Source organism: Semicossyphus pulcher, unplaced genomic scaffold, assembly GCF_022749685.1.
Source record: "Semicossyphus pulcher isolate SPU_LCO1_2020_fin unplaced genomic scaffold, fSemPul1.0.p SCAF_5, whole genome shotgun sequence".
Classification (NCBI taxonomy): Eukaryota; Metazoa; Chordata; class Actinopteri; order Labriformes; family Labridae; genus Semicossyphus; species Semicossyphus pulcher.
Window position 1 is genome coordinate 7,156,958 of NW_027211726.1, and position 18,447 is coordinate 7,175,404.

The following is an 18,447-nucleotide window of genomic DNA, read 5'->3' on the forward strand; positions in this document are numbered from 1 at the left end:
CACGCCTGCGGGCAATTCAGAGTCACTAATGAACAAGATGTCTTTGGACTGTGGGAGGAAGCCGGAGTACCCGGAGGCACGGGGAGAACATGCACACTCTACACAGAAAGGCCCACTTTGTCCTGCAGTCAGTTTGCAAGGACTGCAGCCTCTGTACACGGGGCGCCATGCTCTACCAACCGAGCTAAACCAGCGCCCCATGAAATAAAATCTTAAGAGAGTAAATGAGTTCAAGTGATCAGCAGTGCTTCTGATCTAAAGTGAGCTTGGATTAGTTCCTAGTCATGAACATCACGTCACAGTGAGGATTGAACATACATGAAGTTGGTGGGCCGGCGGCTGGGTAAGGGGGGGAGTGTGGCCGGAGGCGGCGGCGTTCCTGGGATGCAGTTAGGGAAGAAGCAGCTGAAGACCTTTAAGTTCACATTAAAGTCCTTCATGGAGCGGTCGACGCTGGAACGACGACGGCGGCGATCCTGGTTGGTCTTCCCAGACACTGCAGACACGAAACAACATCAAATGAATGAAGACGCTCAAATTAATGCATCAATTTATAGTGCAGAAGATGCCAAATTAACTTTAACCGTCAAATGATCTTCTTTTGTTTGATTAACAGAAGTATGGTGAATTTACAAACACAGCTAGTCGGCTGATGTTGGGAATAAACAACTCCAAATGATGTAACAATTGTCAAAATGGATCCATATTAAATTGTGTCTTACTGATGTAGTAGAAGTCGTGGGAGTTTTCGTCGAGGTACCAGTCACCGCTGACGTTATCGCTGAAGCTCAGCGGCGACGTTGAACCGTTTCTCTTATCGAGGACGTAAAAGCTGTCCGGATTCTGAGTGAAGTTGTGGTTGATGATCACATACTGGTCGGGCTGCGTGAGCGGAACGAGAAAAGAACAACAGTGTGAACAGAAAAGCTGATTTGAAACTCAGTATTTTGTTTCTCACTGCTGCGTGACGGGATCTTTCGCGTACCTCGAAGCCGTAGAACGTCGCAGCATAAGAGATGTTGGTGATATGGGAAGCGTCTTTAAAGTACCAGTTGTATGTTTGTCTCGAGGGCAGGAGAGCCGTCCAGCCTTTCTTGTGAGTCATTCTCTTCTGGACATATGGAACCGCACTGCTGCCTGTAAAAGTGGGTTCAAAACAACAACCTTAAGCGATCAGAATAACAGCAGAAACATTTACATTATTATCTTTTTCTTTTACTTCCCCTATTTAGCATCTGTAAGAAGTATAAAAAAAGATATAGATATAAGTTAATCATTAATATACAGTATTTTCACTAACAAGCCACTCCTATGAAGAGCTATTTTTCAGCTTTGTTTGTTTGTTTACTTTTTTCATTCGTCATCATAGCGGTTGACAAATAAACAAATAAACCCATATATTTGTTTACATCAACATTAGAGTGTCTCATAAGCCTGTTATTAAATGTTTGTTTACTTACTTACTTTTCACAAAAACACTTTATGCCGGATTATTCCGACATATCGGGGACAAAAGTTTTTTTAATGTTAACAGGATATGGGGCAGCAATGGCCACTATTGAAATTGGTTATAACTAACGCTTACTGTTGCTAGGTTACGAAAGTTGTCTTGCGGCACTTCCGCTTCCCTCGGTATTGATTTGTTTTAAATCGCTCTGTGTGCTAAATATTTGCTTTTATCCAATGAATTTGAAAGAAAAAATAAAAAGGATGGAGACGAATCGTGTGCTGGCGTTAGCAGCAGCTCCACACCTGGAAACTGTACCCTCGAAAAAACGAGATGACACACTTGATATCTAAAGTCCCGCCCCTTCTTGATTTTGATCAGTCGGTGAGGGAGCAGTGACACTGACGTGGGAAAGTTTCTTCCATCTTATGCCTTACACATTGTTTTTTATTATGCTGTTATATTTTATTTCTGCATGATTGCGTTGTGTCTTTGGTTTCGTTTTTAGTTTAGTTTTTAGTTTTCAGTTTTAAAAATTGTATTCATATTTTAATTTCATTATTTTTCGGAGCCTCTCCTTCCCCCTGAAACAAACAAGCCGTTTTGCCATTCAAAGGTCAGACCTTAGCCATGATTGGCTGGAGCAATTGGTAGCCCCTCCCCCACATGTCGCGTAAAAGTTGTAGGAAACATGGCTGCACTAGGATCGGTTATTCGGCCTCACATGTACGAGCCAGAAACGCCAGGGGGTATCTGAATGGCAAGTTAGAATTTTCACAACAACTTGACTACAAGCTAGCGCGAGGTGAATGACGGTGAATGACGATTGGTCGATTTCAGCGAAAGCGAGGTTCTACGTAGAATTAGAATTATTAGAACTTCAACGGAATTATGCAGTTTTCACTTTTTCACTATGAACGATAAACACCCAAACTTATGAAACCCATGCAACATATGAGAATATCCGTTTAAAAGACATGGCCCCTTTAGGTTTAGGTTGTTCCTCCTGTTGACAGAATACAACCAAACCAAGTTAATGATCAATATTGATTAGTAATTCATTTCTTCCCAGGTTGTTTTTGGCTGTCAGCACACATCCCACTAATCACCAGCAGAGATCAGTATACAGCTGCAAGGACAGTTACTGCTTCTTCAACAACAAGCTGACATATGATCGTTGTTTCTGTGCTATAATACCATGTTGGTTGCTTATTATGACGTCCTTAGCATTCAGAGAAGATGGTGAAGGATTGTTGAAAGACAGACGATGGAAGTTGACGGTGTCATCGCACACAGCAGCGGGGAAGCCTATGCTCCACTCGGCACTCGAGGTACAGTGAGCGGGGTCCAGCAGAGGGCTCTTAGGCACGACTTTGTTGCCAACCTTTCCTGAAAACAAGCAAATACAGAGTTTTTATAAAACGTAATATCCCTGTTATTACTGTACGTTCTTAATTTCTTCAAATGTGCCTTAAATCAGCATCTCTCTCAAGAGGATCTTTTTGTATCTTTTGTTTTCTTAACCAGCCGCCATTTTCTTCAAATAAAATATTTGATTTGGAAGAAGTGAGAAATGTTAGAAAAGAATAAAACAAAACTTAATTTCACACAAACACAAACGATAAATAGTAGATTAAGAGAAGAACAAATGTTTTCAGTTTTTCCGGAGCTGTATTTTCCTAACAAGCACTGAAGTATTCGTGCGAAGCAGGATATATCTTATTCCTCTGGGCCATAGACCCTTATGTAGCAGCGGGCGACACATTGCCGTCTGGACACAGTAAATTGTTTTGACTTTTTAAAGGCCAACTTGGAAGTGAGCATCGTCCTTGTTGCCACGACAATGAGATATTCCACTTAATGTTAGATTATTGCAGAAAATAAGCTCTGTGGCAAGCACAAGTTCATGATACTACCGAGTAAAAGGCATTCACCGGAATAAAAAGCTGCTGCGCTCTATAAGAAGAAGATTCAAATGTATTTTGGAAAACGTTTTGCAACAATTAAAAAACAGACTTAGTACCTGTGAGGGAGCCATCCTCGTCCACCAGCTGCACCTCATGCTCCCATTTGAACATGGCTTTGTTGGGTGTATTTACGTACTTGACACCACTAAACCTGGCGGCCCAGCCACCACACTTGTCCACACAGGTCCCATCAATCAAAGTTACCCCCAAAGCTGCGCAAGAGCTCCTGTCGAAGTTGATGAACTTGGTGTTCAGGACGCTCAGGCCGTCGTCTAATGGCAGGATGATGCCTCGACCTGTGCATTTGCCTTTTAACTGTCCGAGCTCATCCACGTGGCCAACGACGATGCTGTTGGACACCGTCGCCCCGCTTTCTTCACCGTAGCCGCCCACTGCCCACCTCATGACACGCTTGAATTCCATGCCGGCTTTCTCATTGTTGAGCATGACAAAGCCATTGAACTGCACGGCGCCCACATTGACCCACTCAGCGCCTTTCTCACAGTTCCAGGTGGTGAGGGAGCGGAAGACAGCGGGCTCAGGGACATTGGATCTGCAGCCTCCGTCTTTCATGGGGAAATAGTCCTTGAAGATCCAGAGGCCGAACCAGCCCTGGGAGTGCACCGTGTTGTTGAAGAACTCGCCAAGGGGAACCTTCTTCTGGCAGATGTTTCCATCATAGGACGCGCCATCAGGGTGAGTGTGCATGCGGTACCAGAACCCGAAGTGGGTGCCCCCCGCGGCGGCGTTGTGGCGGATGATGTTGTTGGGATTGGTGACCCAGTAGGCGGCGGGAGTGACGTCGTCGTTCAGCAGGCTGGTGCTCTGTCTGACAAACACGGCCAGGTTGTACTGCAGGATGTTCTCCGTCTCGATGCCATCCTCGATGAAGAAGGCCCCGCCCATGATGTCGTAGATGACGTTGCGCTCCACCAGCAGCCTGTGGGTATTGTGGATGGTCACGGCCCTGTTGAAGGTCTGATGGATAGAGCAACCCCTCACGTATGACTTGTAGTTGACGTCTCCCATCAAATGCCAGTGGATGGGATAACGCCCCAGCCTGAAGGCCTGACCTGCATGGTAGACCTGCAGATGTAAAGCATAAAGACATTAAAGTTCATCATTTCAACAACAAAGTTAAGATGAGCAAAAAAAGGAGAAATCAGCTGTAAGAACAATAAAGCTGAGTTAGTTTTGAGCACGTCACCTCGACATATTCGAGTCTGCCGACTGCGTAGTTCATATTTGGTGTGGGTGCGTGGAACATGATGCAGCCTCCAAACTGATCACTGCCGGCCTCCTCTCCAAATTTTCCTTGGAAACAGGTTTGGGTGGCAAATTCACCTACAGCAAAGGGACAGACAGTTTTGAATACTGCATACCTCTTTGATAATATGCATGATGTTATTATCTCACAATCAGAACAATGTCACAACAGCAAACGATGCCCAAAGTGAGAAGCCATTGTGTTTATTATTCTTTACTTTTAGTGTAAATTCAAAGTTCAGCAAACATCATCCACTAAAAACACGGTACCTGTATTAAAGCCGTCAGGGCAGGCCTCGATTTTGTCCGCCCATTCTTCGTGTTTGGCGCCTCGCACCACGATGTTCCTGGTGAGGAGACCCACCTCAGCTCGGCCCTCAAACTTTGTACCATCAGGCAGCGTGACGGCCACCCCGATGTGAGTGTACTCGAGCGCTTCAGTCAGGGTTAGAGTCGTGCCATCAGCTGACACAGCTGCAATAGTCCTCACCTCGTTCTCTCTCTGACTGTGCCTGGAAACAGAAATAAATGGACATTTCTACCTGCAGCTCTATACCTTTGTTTTATCAGTGTCAAGCTGTACAATATAAAGTTATACAGTACTCATAGTTGCTTGTCCAAAGCTTCAAAAACTCATTTACATTTTAGTGGTATGAGATTACACATTTGTCTACCTTAAGGATGCAAATATGTGACTAAGGTTTCCCCACGTTTGCCTTGAAGGCAGGATTTTGTGCTGCACAGTTGAGATTTATTTCAGCTCTCCAGGATTTAGTTACTTTACAGGATTTGGTAAATGTCAGTTATAATCCTGACATATCCTCCTTAGGGGCTTTTAAACTTCACACCTGTTATGAAACAACCTGTCACAAATTAGCCTACAGGTGTGTGTGTGTGTGTGTGTGTGTGTGTCTGTGTGTGTACAGAAGCTGTAACTTCAGAAGCAGCGAAAAGGATTTGTGAGTTTGAAGGCTCTTTAGCAAAGTTGTAATTTTAATTTTTTGCCTTTTTAGCATCATAACCTCCACAAAAAGCCATGTTGTTGGACCATGTAAAGTTGGACGGGAAAACTGAAACTCTGCTAAACTTGGCTAGTTAACTTTTAAAGTCGAGGTGAAATGAAAAATGTCCTTTTAATCCTTTTATATCACATCCCCGGTAATATTGTGCATCTATTTGACAATATAGGCCAAAAAAAATACAGAAAATCAATTTCTTCGTATTCTTATATCAAAATCCGATCATTTTTTCTTCCGGTAAAACTAAATTTCACGCGTGCTTACGTAAGTTAGCACCAAACAATTTCAATCAATCAATCTGCAACATTTAGCCGCAGAGCACCAAGAACGCTCGGTCAGGTAGCTAGCTACTGCGCTGTGGAGAACATGTGTCTACGCCCACTTCTCAATGATCAAATCAAATCCCTCTAATGATATGTCCCGCCTGCACGTCCTGTTTCACTCAGAAATACGTCACGATACCGAAGCTAGATGCTCTCGAAATGCCGTTTCAGCTCGACTGTAACAGGACAAAAGCTCCTTTTTTAAATTATGTGTTCAGAACAGTCAAGATAAGCCCCTTCAGAGTGTACTGCACTCCTCTCTATACTGCCCCCCTGTGGGTCAAGTTTAAAAATTCGAGCATGCATAAAATTCAGGTAGCGTATCATGACTGCGTGAGAATACTACTTAAGTGTGGTGTAGTGCTAGTGTCACCTGAAATGTCATTTTCATGCTGTTATCTAACTCTACTGTCTGTGTTTTACGATATGAGTCACCCCAGTGGAAATATTGGTATAACTGTCTTTCACACTTTCTTTTATGTTGTATGACTATTATTTTATTTGGTTACTGCCCTATTTATGTGATATTACAAACTCAGTTGCTAAGATGTTTGAATATCCAACATTTAAATATTATTTTAGCATTTGATATAAAGGTAGCTTAATCGCATGAAACCATATGAACGACGCAACTGAGGCGGTAGTTATTGCTATTCTGCTAAGCTAGGCTACAAAAATGACTTCTTTTTTTTTATCATTGAGAATTTATTTAGCTTCTGTGTGATGTGAGCTATACAACAATTTAAATTGCTAAAATATTTAAGCAATTTAAATCTAAAGTAATCCTGTGAAGTCAGAAGAGTGTACTGGTACTCTACCATTGTAGGATTGTTACTGATTAGCTTCATAGTTTAGCTGTTCATTTCTTTCCCACTAATTTGATTTAATTTAGCTACTGCTTCATTTTTTAAATATAACTTGCTCAATCACAAAGATGTTGGAATAAACAGTTGATTTTTCAGTAACAGGAAACAGGGAAAAGTGGGTAAGCTAGCTGTAGCCAAGGCTACATTAGCAGCTAGCAATAACTGGCAAATGTGTTTCTTTTTTTCATTAAATGCTGAGGTAAAATTAGAAAAGTCTTGTCTTATCCCACTGTGTCTTTGAAATCCATTAATGTGAGACCTGTTTGTACCTGTGGCCTGTAGAAGCGATGACAATTTCATCTCCAACTTTCCACGTCACCGCCTTCATCAGGGTCAGTGTCTTGGAGCCGCTGTTCGCTGTCTGTGCGAGGTGGGTCCAGGTGACAGGAACTGGAATACCTGGAGAAACAGGTTGAGAAACAATGAGTTACACCTGAGGAAGGCAGGTGAGGTGTCGGTAATAATAACACCCCTGCGGGACATACGACTCGTATAACTCTGTCAGCTCACCGTTATGTGACATAACGACATTTAATCAGGGGTTTTTGGAACATTTGGGTCACAAGTATTATAAAGGCTAATCTATAATGTGAGGGGCTGTTAAATCTACAAAATCTTATTTTGCAGAGCTGTAAAAATATTTCAAGCTGTTTTTAATTTAAATTGAGATGTTACAGATAGTATGGTATGCTGATTAGTGTATGTTGCACTATATTTGACTTGAGCTTGTTGGTGGAAAATACAAAGTAATGTAATTTTGGGCACGAACAACCGCAAAACATGTCAAATATAGAGGCCGGAAAGCGGCCACTCAGCTCATATTAGCTAAAGAAAAGGACAGGGAACAGCTAGTCATGCTCTGTCTGAATGTAAAAAAACATTAGTGCCGCTCTAGTGCCGAAATAAGCTAGCTGTATCCCTCAGTTTTCAGTCTCTGTGCTAAGCTAAGCTAACCGGCTTCTCACTCTGGCTTCAAATTTAACACACAGACAAGAGAGTGATATTTATCTTCTCCTCTGTTTGAATATATTTATGTGTCGTCATACCATGCAGGTCCAGCACTCCCTCTCTGACAGCCAGTGTCTTGGTTCCGTAAACAGGAAGTTCAGGTGAGCGCTGGTTTCCATGAAGCGTGATGATGGCTTTGTGTTGGAATGGCGCCCCCTCCAGGCCGATCTGGAGCCGACCTCCGTCCGTGATCAGGATGTTTTCTGCTTGCAGCTCGATGTCCGCTTCGTCAAACGTCAGCGTCCCTCCTGAGCACAAAGAATATGGCAAGCGGCAAAGTAAAAAGTGGTGTCAAACAGAGTTGCAGAATATGTTTTGGGTTCTTAAGTTGAGCACCTGCATTGTCATTTAAATGTGTGGTCATTTAAATTGTTAAAGAGTCTTCAGCGACTTAACAATTTAGAAAAAACACACAGGTAAATACAGAGAGGGTTAAATCATCATCCAAAAACATCCTTAAGCATGACAGAGTACTGGTACCTTGAATGAGAAGCATTTTCAGCACTGGGGTGTTGGTGTCCAGCAGGATGGTCTGGCCTTTAGTGATGACGACAAATGAGCCCCTCTCGGGTGGAGACAGCCCTCCCCATGTGAACTTTGACGACCACACATCAACATAGTAGAAATCTGCATTATCCTAAAAAAAAAAGGGACACATGTTGAACTAAGGCGTGCGAACATGAGATAAGAATCCAGTGTGATTAAATAGACAGACAAGACGCTGTGTTTGGAGAAAGGACTCTCCTCTCTCACCATCTTGGCGATGCCCTGCTCGGCGATGCTGACCCTGACTTTGGTTTCCTGAGACTGCCGCTGAGCGTTTGTCACACAGATGATTTGTGTGTTGCTGGTGGACTGGACGTCACACACGGAGCCTGCAATGGTCACTTTGACTTTGCTTTGGTCAGTGCTGTAAGGTGGGAAAGAGTTTATAGATTGATAAACGAAGGAAATTACAATAAAGTAGATAGCTTATATTACAAACTGTTATGTATATAATGAAATAGAATATAATAAAATAAATAAAAGATATGATACATTTACATAACTCTCTACTATAATGTACTATAACACAGCTAATGAAAGTATACTAGACATAGTGTAATCTGATATATAATATGCCACATCATACTACAAAGTATATAGTTACTACATTAACAGTAGGCTGATATAATTACTATTATTATATTTATTCACACAACAGTTAGTTCTGACCAAGTCATCTGATTGGATAAGAGGCATTCCATGAATGCTGATATAGAGCATGACATCAGTGGGACTTTTCACTCTGTGTATCACTCCGCCTCAGCCACGTGTTCTGAACAATTAACATTACAGCAGAGCGTGTATGTCTACACTGATCAAGCTGGTACCTCTGAATCACACAGCAGACTCTTATTTCACTGGTTGATGATCAATTAAAACAAACAGATAAATGTACATGATGAAAAAACAGCTGATCTGTGGTAACCGGGAGACACAGAGTGCAGGAGAATGTTTTGGTTGCTCGGCAACGAAAGTCCAGTTTCAGTTAAGTTGTGGAAATAGTTGAGTTGGTGGAGCAAAAAAATAATCTGTTCTTGGTTGTTACTGTTTACTTTTATTTGCCGCTTGTGTAACTGTTGTATAAATATATTAAGATTAAGTAATATCATCATATTACACAACTTGTTAAAATGTCTTATTATATAGTTATGATTAGTATAATATACTATCATAATATAGTAGTTTTGCTTGTTTGTTATATAATCCAATGTAAAATGTTATCAAAATGTTATCAATAACAGTGTTCAGAACACGTGGCTGAGGCGGAGTGATACACAGAGTGAAAAGTCCCAGTGATGTTGTTCTCTACATCAGCACTCGTGGAATGCCTCTTGTCCAATCAGATTACTTGGTCAGAACTAACTGTTGTAGTCACATGATATCTCCATAAAGTAACTATTTAAACTGTATTATTTATTGCATACACTGTTATTTGCTTTTCATTATAATGTGATGCTACTGGTAAGAAATATGCAACACAAATGCACTGTGTGTGTTTCCTTTACGGTAGGGAGACCTCTTTGCACTAAACCCAATGAAAGCAAAGACGTCCCAAGAAAAGAAAGCTATTGTTTGGTGTAAGTTGAGCTCTTAATTCACAGGCCAGTGGTCCGAAATCTGGGTGCGGCCCTCCATTGTGTCATATGTACTCTGCAGAGTCTTTTGCTCTACTGCACCTGAAACCGGAGCCTGTGATTGTGATCCGCGTGCCTCCAGCGGTGCCTCCTCTGTGTGGAGAAACCTTAGAGATCACCGGAGTCAGCTGAGATTTGTAGGTGAAGCCATTTGATACGTTGACGGCATCCATCCGGTTGAACACGGCAACCCCGCAGCTCAACTCTGACTGAGTGTCTGAGAGCAGACGGGACACCCAGGCAGACAGAAACATGCGACAACAAAGGGAGGAATCAAGATGAGTGCTCAGAGATAACAAGCAGCCAAAGATGTCTCATTCTCCATGACGAGTCATTGTCTGATCTGACATGCCTGACACTCTGCGGTGATAAAAGTGTGACTGCATTCTTCACTGACGGAAGTATGTCCCTGTTAAAGTTCAACATAGACAGGACTGGTTTGTTATAATGACTCAAGTTCTAAAAATATAAACCGGCAGGAACACATTCTTTCCAGAGAAAACATGAAAACTGTTGAAACGTTTTACCTTTACAAGAAAGATGGAAGATGAGCAGCCTCTTCTTTTGTTCAGAAGCAGTCTAATTACTGAAATGACCTTTGTCGTTGCAGGGTGTTTAAGGCATCTGCGAGAGCGTAGGTGTGTTTTCAGAAGTTTTGAAATAGTTTTTGGTTAATCCTAGAATTTAAGTTTCTGTGAGGAACTTTTGGTTTGTGTTGATTTTGGCGCCCCCTGTGGACAAAGCCGTACCTCTTTAACTTTGCTGATTTTGTCCTGTACACGCTTAAATGGTGGTTTTTAACAAAACATCTTGTCCTGCTCACAGTCATATGTAACACTCACCTTAAATTCTTGCCCTGGAAAATGTAAACAAAGGCTGCATCTGACACCTACCCCCCGCCAGCAGTTCAGGCATTAAAAATAACTATATAGAAATAATCATTCTTGTTGGTCTGGTTTGCTTTTGTAGCTCATACAGAGAAATAAGAATTAATTTCAGTCTGTTTCATAACCAGTGAAAAACTCCTGACAGGAGCTTTAAAGCAGTAATACAGTTAAAAAATCTGTTATCCAAGAGATTGTTAGTGTCGTGTGAAATAAAAAGCCAACTTGGACGCTCAATTTGAGCAAAAAACATGATATTCTCCCAAAATCAAACTCCTTTCCACCTTTTTTAATGTGTTTACGCTGTGAAATGAGCACAGATTGGTGGGGTTTTGGACACAAAACAGCTTGTAATAATGTCATAATAACTGGATAAACATTAACCAATTGAATCAGTTCTGAAACCAAACCTAAACACGCCCAATTACAAAGGCTAAATTACAAGTGCTGTGTCATTCATTAGACTGCTTCTGAACAAAAGAAGAAGCTGCTGATCTTCAGTCTTTAAACGTCAAAGGTTTAAGGGTTTTCTGTCAAAAATAATGTGTTCCTGCTGGTTTCTGACTTATTGTGTTATTTCCTTGACAGTATGACAGTACCTTGCTTTTGCACCAAAACATCAGGACAAATTCCTTGTATGTGTAAACCTGATTCTGAAAACAAACCAGTCCTGTTTAAGTTTGGTTGTTGGACCTTTAGAGGAAACCGTTAACAGTAATGAGTCAATCTAACAGAAGCTGGTAAAGCAGAGGAACAGATATAGTGACTGATACATGCCAGCCAATCATCAGTGACAGTACAGAGGCCCTGAAGGATGCAGGGTTAATTACATGTTGCTGCATTTTCTTGCTGCCTTGTTGAAGCCTGCTTGGCTGCATAATTATTTAGTGTTTTTATTGTTTGATAATCCCGCTGAAATTAAGCAAACTTAATGAAGCTTACCGTTGTTGTACGGAGACAGGCAGTACAGACGGGTCGATGATGACATGTTTCTGTCAACTTCACACTCCTGCCCACAGATCCTCACTGTGGAGCTGTGCGGGTCGAAGCCAGAGCCCTGCACGGACAGCAGAGCGCCGCCACCGAAACTGCCTGAATGACAGATGGGGGGGAACGTATTCAGAAAGAAAATCTCGAATTTATATTGTGAGGCATGAAAACAAGAAAGGAAGGAAGAAATACAAGAATGAAGCTGCAGAACACAAGTACGACATATTGTTTAAAATCAAGCTTGGAGAGGCTCTGATTTAACACAGCCAAGCCCCCCCTTATAAAAGCATTGTCATTACTTATTTTCCATCCTTTTTCTTCTTGTGGAATGACAATATGACCATGGCGGGACTCCTAAAAAACACCTGAGAGGACAGGGAATACTTGACTTTGTTTTCCCTGTGAACTTTGGCATTAAATAAGCCGATACGCTTCTATGAATAGCTTTGGAAATTCCCTCCCACACCTTTCTGACGTCGGATTGCGGGGGGAAGGAGGTGTTTGTGGTTCTGTTACAATCTGACCTTTGTTTCTGAAATTCACGCCCACTTCAACCTCACGTCAACCCACAACCACGGACAGACTGTCTGGTTTTACATTCCCTTTGTTTTAATGCTTCTATGTTCTTTAAGAGGCAAAAACATCACAGATTGTTCCGGAAAAAGAGCAGATTTTAATGCATTTTGCAAAATGTAGCTTTAAATGTGTGAATTAAATATTTCTCTCAGCAACAAATGGGGGATTGCGCAGCTTTTGCGCAGCTTTTGCGCCCACAAAACCTGTGTGCATGACACAAAAAGACATGCAAAGGGTTGAATACACATCAAACAGCGCTGCAGAGCAAACAGCATCTCTGTGCTCCGGTGCTGTTTGCACATATTTAAATGAGTTCTTATGCAGGTATTCAGGGCAAATTTGGGCCCTTTTTATGCAAATGAGCCTCGTGGCAACAAGCGTCTAATTAACAAACACAAACTCTTACAGCACTGTGCAGTTATAGTGAAAATATTACCGTCTGCAGAGAGCTGGTGGTAACTAGCTGCTGTTGTGTGCTCGCTCAAGAAATGCAGTAACGAAAGTAAAACTAGTAAAACACCTGCTGTCTTTACCATAAATTGGAGCAAATCTGTGGATGGAGTCGAGCTCCGTCAGTGTGGATCTCAGTTACTGCCTGAGAGCATAGCGCAACGCAGCAGAGAGCGAAGGTGCAGACAGCTTCTCTCCACAATCAGACGTAAAACAAGAGCAAACTGCACAGATCTGAAAAACTTTATGGCCGGGTTTTTGCTTTGTGAATCGGACCTTGTGATGGAGCAGATAGCGGGGGCAAATGATGCGCAATTTATGGCGCTATCAGCAGCCACAATACATTCTAAATGAATCACTCCCAAAAATCGTTTTATTTTATATATCTGCAAATTTATCAAGTATTTGATTTGTTTTCTGCAAAATGAAGAGTGATTGTGATCCTTCTTTTAAGTTACACTGATTACATATCCTGTGTGACCTTAATATAAACAAGAATAAGTGCAGTCAAATCTTTCTTCTCACCCTCGTTGGGTTGCACACCGCTCAGAGTCAGCTGGTACTTGAACTTGACATCTGACTGGGCGTAACCTTTGACCTTGTGATGCAGCATGACTGGGTACGCCCCCCCTGGGCTGTCTCCTGCGGTGCACTTGACCTCCGTCTCCGATACTGTGATTACAGTGCAGGGGACGTCGTTTATGGTGAAGTGGACTTGCTGTGAGTCGCTGCCAAAACCTGAACCTGTGAGCGTGATGGCGGCCCCGCTCGGCCCTGCGGGAAACAAACGGAGAGGGAGACGAGGTAATGAGAGACAGGTGACACCGGACTGGACTGATGTGCTATGAACATAATACACTGAATCATAGACATGATATAGTATGACCCTTTATTTGAGGTAGATAGATACAGTGTGAGCAGTCAGATCGAATGATATTAGGTACTGTAAGGAGAAAATCTGACCTAGTTTTTGTGGCTTTATTGTTATACTAAAATTATATCTTGTAAGAAGATTTATACTTATTTAATTTTGAGGCTTCTAAAAATTGTATCAATGCCTTCCTAAACAAGGCAGCAAACTTTCCCTCTGATGTACAGGATGTGGAGGACCATAGTTACCAGTGGTGGGGCTGACGGAGCTGATGATGGGAGTGTGGTCTGCAGAGTAGGTGAAGTTGAGAGGAGGATACTGCACAGAAAAGACCTGGATGTTGACCTTCACCATCCCCGCGGCGTGAGGAGGCGTCCGGCAGCGAAGCCGACCCGGCGTCGCCTCCTGAATCTCGCAGATCTCGCCCCCGATCATTACGCTGGTGTTTCCTGGAGCGAAGCCGTTTCCGGTGAGGACGAGATCGGTTCCTCCTGCCAGGCTGCCATTATTGGGGTTGAGGCTGGCTTGTGCAACGCTGTTCAGGGTGACAGAACCGGACGCAAGACCTTTACTTCTTACGATTACTTTGACTGGTTGTTCGCCCGCAGGAAGAGCGGCGACTTTTGCTGAGATGCTGCCATCAGTGACCGCGGTGACCTCCAGCGCTGTGGAGTCAGCAAACACTACCACTTCATCTTTATCTGTGCCAAACCCGGAGCCAGAGAGGGTGACTGTGATCGAACCGCTGATGCTTTCTGGGGTAATACTCGTAACTGCAGGAGTGACGGAGGAGGAGTACTCGAAGGAGCAGCTTGAGTGACAGGAGCTTTGGATCCTGCCCATGTGATAGACGACATCACCGGAGTGCGCCATAGATGGAGCGGTGTCACAGACAACATCAGTGTAAGACATTGTTACAACAGTGCACAGCTTATCAGCTGCTGTCACGTCTCCTTTAGAGAAGCCCGAGCCTTGGATGTGGAGCCGCGTGTGGCCGTTGGGGCTGCCGGTTTGAGGGGAGAGGGAATCAACCACGGGCAGAACCACGAAACGGCGGTGGAGCTCTTTCAGCACAGCGATGATGGCGTTGCCGAGGTTGTTGACTCTGACGGCTACGAGGTGAGCGACGCCGATGGGGAGTCCGCTGTCTTTGCTCAGCTGGCAGTAGATCTCAGTGCTGGAGCTGTTGATCACCTTACAGGGCTGATCTCCCACTGTCACCTACAGGGACACAGAGACACCAACGTCAGGCACATAAAGATCTGTGCAAGCATTGACTTCATATTGCAAGGCTGAGAAAAATACTGATTAGCTTTGCATACAGAATGATAATTAAGGATCTGGAGTCAAGAGATACTAAAGTTATTTGTCTACAACCTGGAAAAACAAACACAGACAATGTACAAATCTCATTTACAGACCAAACAGTTTTAACACTTTAACACTCCGTATACATATCAGTCATAAAAACCCTGCTAACCTCATTAGCGCAAGCGGTGTCGCTGAACCCTTGACCCTTGACGTGGATGACCTGGTGGTACGAGCCCTGGTTGGGAGAGATGGAGTGGACTGTGGGGGTGGAGCAGGCGGTGGAGCTGAAGGAAAAGCCTGATGAAGAGTTGCTGGCTGTTTGGCACTTTGTGGAGGCGACGCACTGTTGGGCTGCTCTGGAGACGCGATTAGAACCTGAGAGGAGACGGTTCAATTCAATAGTTGTTTGCAAACTTTGACCTGGAAGTCTTTGTGGAACTAAAAATATCGCGATATAAACCTGATATGCCAAAAAACAATGAATCACAACTGTTCTTTTCATGTTTCAGATTCACTGGAGGATCAAGCTGCTGACTGAAATCCTCTTATCCACATTTATAAATTTACCTCCCATCACTTGTGCGGCCTCTATGCCTCCCACTCTGACAGAGACCTTGCTGCTGTTGTCCTCCCGAGGCTCGACTTTCACGACTCCCTGCAGGACCCTGACTTTGGCGTCATCGACGTAGCCACTGCTGTAGTAATACACACCAGGAGCAGTGAAGCGGTACGCGAAAAACCCTGAGGGGAACGAAAGAGAGAGAGAGAGAGAGAGAGGGAGGTTTTAAAAAGCGGCACACATCACATTCATCAAATCCTGAAGCTGTCTTGGACGTGTTGATCATTAATCTCTCGCACTTGTTGAAAGGTTTAACACATCGCGCCGCACTCATCACATTCCTCACGTGTCACTTATCACACTTTGTGAAGGTGAGATCATGTTGAAACAAATCAAGCGAAGCAGAAAAAGTCCATTGATGATGTGGTTATTTTATTACGTGGAGAAAGGTGTGAAAATGGACTGGAAGAAAGAACTAGCTGCAGTTATAACCGAACTTTTCTCTCCCTCCATTTATACATAGAATATACAGCACGTGTTTATTCTTGTTTCTACCGTCTTGTGTGCTTTCGCTTTGTGTGTTTCTTATTAAACCTCGTTTCATGTGAGGATTTTTTTATTTCAGATTTCAATCTGTTCAATATTTCACTAATACATTGTCATCATTATTTTAATAGGGAGATCAATCGGTCCCAGGCTGTGTGAGGCTCAACCCTGGCACTCGGGCACACTTTGGAGCCGTGATGCATGACGGGGATTATTGTATGGACAAGCTGCTGTCGCACCCTCGTTTAAAAAAATGAAGCTGCGTTACAGACAGTGAAACTAGTAAACACACGTCGAGTCTGGACTTTACAATAAACTGCTAAAAGAGCTGCCCCCTCCTCTCCCTGCTCATCATCGATCTGTGCATGGAGTTAAGATCCGTCAGTGTGCGCTCAACTGATGCCTGAGAGCAGCAGAGAGTGGAGGTGCAGACAGCTTCTCTCCACATACAGACAGCAAACAAGAGCAAACTGCACAAATCTGCGAAACCTTATGGGCGTGTATGCGTTTGAATATCATCTGTGCAATTTGCTTTGTGAATCAGACCTTGAGATGGAGCAGATAGTGGGTGCAAATGATCCGCAATTGAATGGAGGTATCAGCGCCCGCAATTCATTCTTCTGTTTTAAAAGTGGTACATAAATAATCACTTACTTTCTTACTTTACTTAGCCTGTTTATGTTGTTTGCTGTGTATTCCTTGTAGTAATACTATTTTTAATCTCCCTTCTAGGACAGCTTTTGCTTGAAAAAGAGATTTACATTTTCCACAGTATCACTTGTATCTAATAAATTAAAGGAAAAAGATAAATAACTCTGGGAACTGAACATTAGACAGTTATTATATCTAACTGTAAATCTATTTAAAGGCTACATTGATAGTAAATGAGAGGGCTCCTCATCATTTCTGTTGAGGGATAGTGCCTCAGTGTTCTACCTGTGGCTGTCTTGGTATCTCCACTGTTGAACGGTCCGTCCTCATAGGTGGTGCTAGCTGGGGTGGAAACACTGAATACTCGGTACCCAACTTCCTGGAAGGCTGGAGCATCCCAACGCCACGTCACTGTGTCTCCAACAAACACACTCAGTGAGGGAGTATTCCATGCATATCCCTGTCCATAAGCTGAAACACACAGAAAAATGCAAAGATTAAAAGAAGATTATGCAAAGAAACACACAAGTTACACAGGTGGGAATTCAGTGTTTGAGTTTAAGCATCAAGTGATTTCACTTATGGAAAAATTGAGGTCAAACTTGCTCGTGTGTTTGAAACAGTTTCTAGGTGCAGTCACATTAAATCAAAAGGTGACACTGTCTTGCTTACAGCAGTTTCCAGTAAGGTAATCCTCTTTCTGTTGTACTGTATTTTAGTCTACTCAGGTTTATCTGACACCTGCAAAAGGGATCGAAACGTAAACCTACTGTGGTGTGATCCCTGGTTGGTGACGCCGTAGGTCTTCTCCTCTGACTGCATAACACACTGTAGTTCATTCTTTGAGGCGGCCTTCACTTCACACTCGGCTGCTCCTGTAACACCACGAACCAAAACAAAACACGTGTGAAATTATGTAAAAAAAACAAGTTGGATTTTTTGTATAGGGTCAATATTTAGGTTGGTATGGTAAACTAGTCTAATATAATTTGAACTGTTTACCCTCACCTTAGCTAAATCTTTCAGCTGTCTATCCTTCACTTTAGCTAATAAATGAAACGCTATCTAATTCAACAATTTATCAGTTACCTTTCGCTAACATTTTCAACCATTCATGTATAATTTAGCTAACTCTTTCAACTGTCTATCCTTTGCTTTAGCTAATAAATGTAACTGCTTTTTAAATTACTTTTGCTACATATTTCAATAATTTGTCCATTTCTCATACTTAATCATATTAACCGTTTATCCTGACGTTACCCTAACTAACAGTTTATCGATTGCCTTTAGCTAACATTATCAACCATAATTTAGCTAACTCTTCCTACCAGCTATCCATGACTTTCTGCTAACAATTTAAACTGTTTATGAATCACTTTTGGCAAGTTATCCCAACTGTTTATCCACTACTATCTATTTCAACAGTTTAGGCATTACATTAGCTAACTATTTTGACAGTGTATTAATTGCTTACAGCTAACAATTTCAACCATTACTTAAGCTAAATGTTATTAGATTTTCAGCTAGCTGTTG

At 42.6% G+C, this 18,447-nt stretch overlaps 1 protein-coding gene across 1 annotated transcript in view; it reads right to left on the reverse strand.

Annotated features, from left to right (window-relative positions):
• Positions 1–18,447, reverse strand: part of LOC138608384 (fibrocystin-L-like) — a 52,882-nt gene that overhangs the window by 12,960 nt on the left and 21,475 nt on the right. Inside the window, exons 34-52 of the mRNA XM_069680962.1 lie at positions 17,685–17,789; positions 17,200–17,385; positions 15,726–15,899; positions 15,328–15,533; positions 14,096–15,068; positions 13,502–13,750; positions 11,903–12,052; positions 10,119–10,293; positions 8,650–8,806; positions 8,377–8,533; positions 7,935–8,144; positions 7,158–7,287; positions 4,951–5,192; positions 4,622–4,758; positions 3,471–4,500; positions 2,645–2,836; positions 986–1,137; positions 723–882; positions 319–496 (exon numbers count right to left, since the gene is read on the reverse strand). Of these exons, the coding sequence (XP_069537063.1) occupies positions 319–496; positions 723–882; positions 986–1,137; positions 2,645–2,836; positions 3,471–4,500; positions 4,622–4,758; positions 4,951–5,192; positions 7,158–7,287; positions 7,935–8,144; positions 8,377–8,533; positions 8,650–8,806; positions 10,119–10,293; positions 11,903–12,052; positions 13,502–13,750; positions 14,096–15,068; positions 15,328–15,533; positions 15,726–15,899; positions 17,200–17,385; positions 17,685–17,789 (4,963 nt within the window). The remainder of the gene's footprint in view (positions 1–318; positions 497–722; positions 883–985; positions 1,138–2,644; positions 2,837–3,470; positions 4,501–4,621; positions 4,759–4,950; positions 5,193–7,157; positions 7,288–7,934; positions 8,145–8,376; positions 8,534–8,649; positions 8,807–10,118; positions 10,294–11,902; positions 12,053–13,501; positions 13,751–14,095; positions 15,069–15,327; positions 15,534–15,725; positions 15,900–17,199; positions 17,386–17,684; positions 17,790–18,447) is intronic.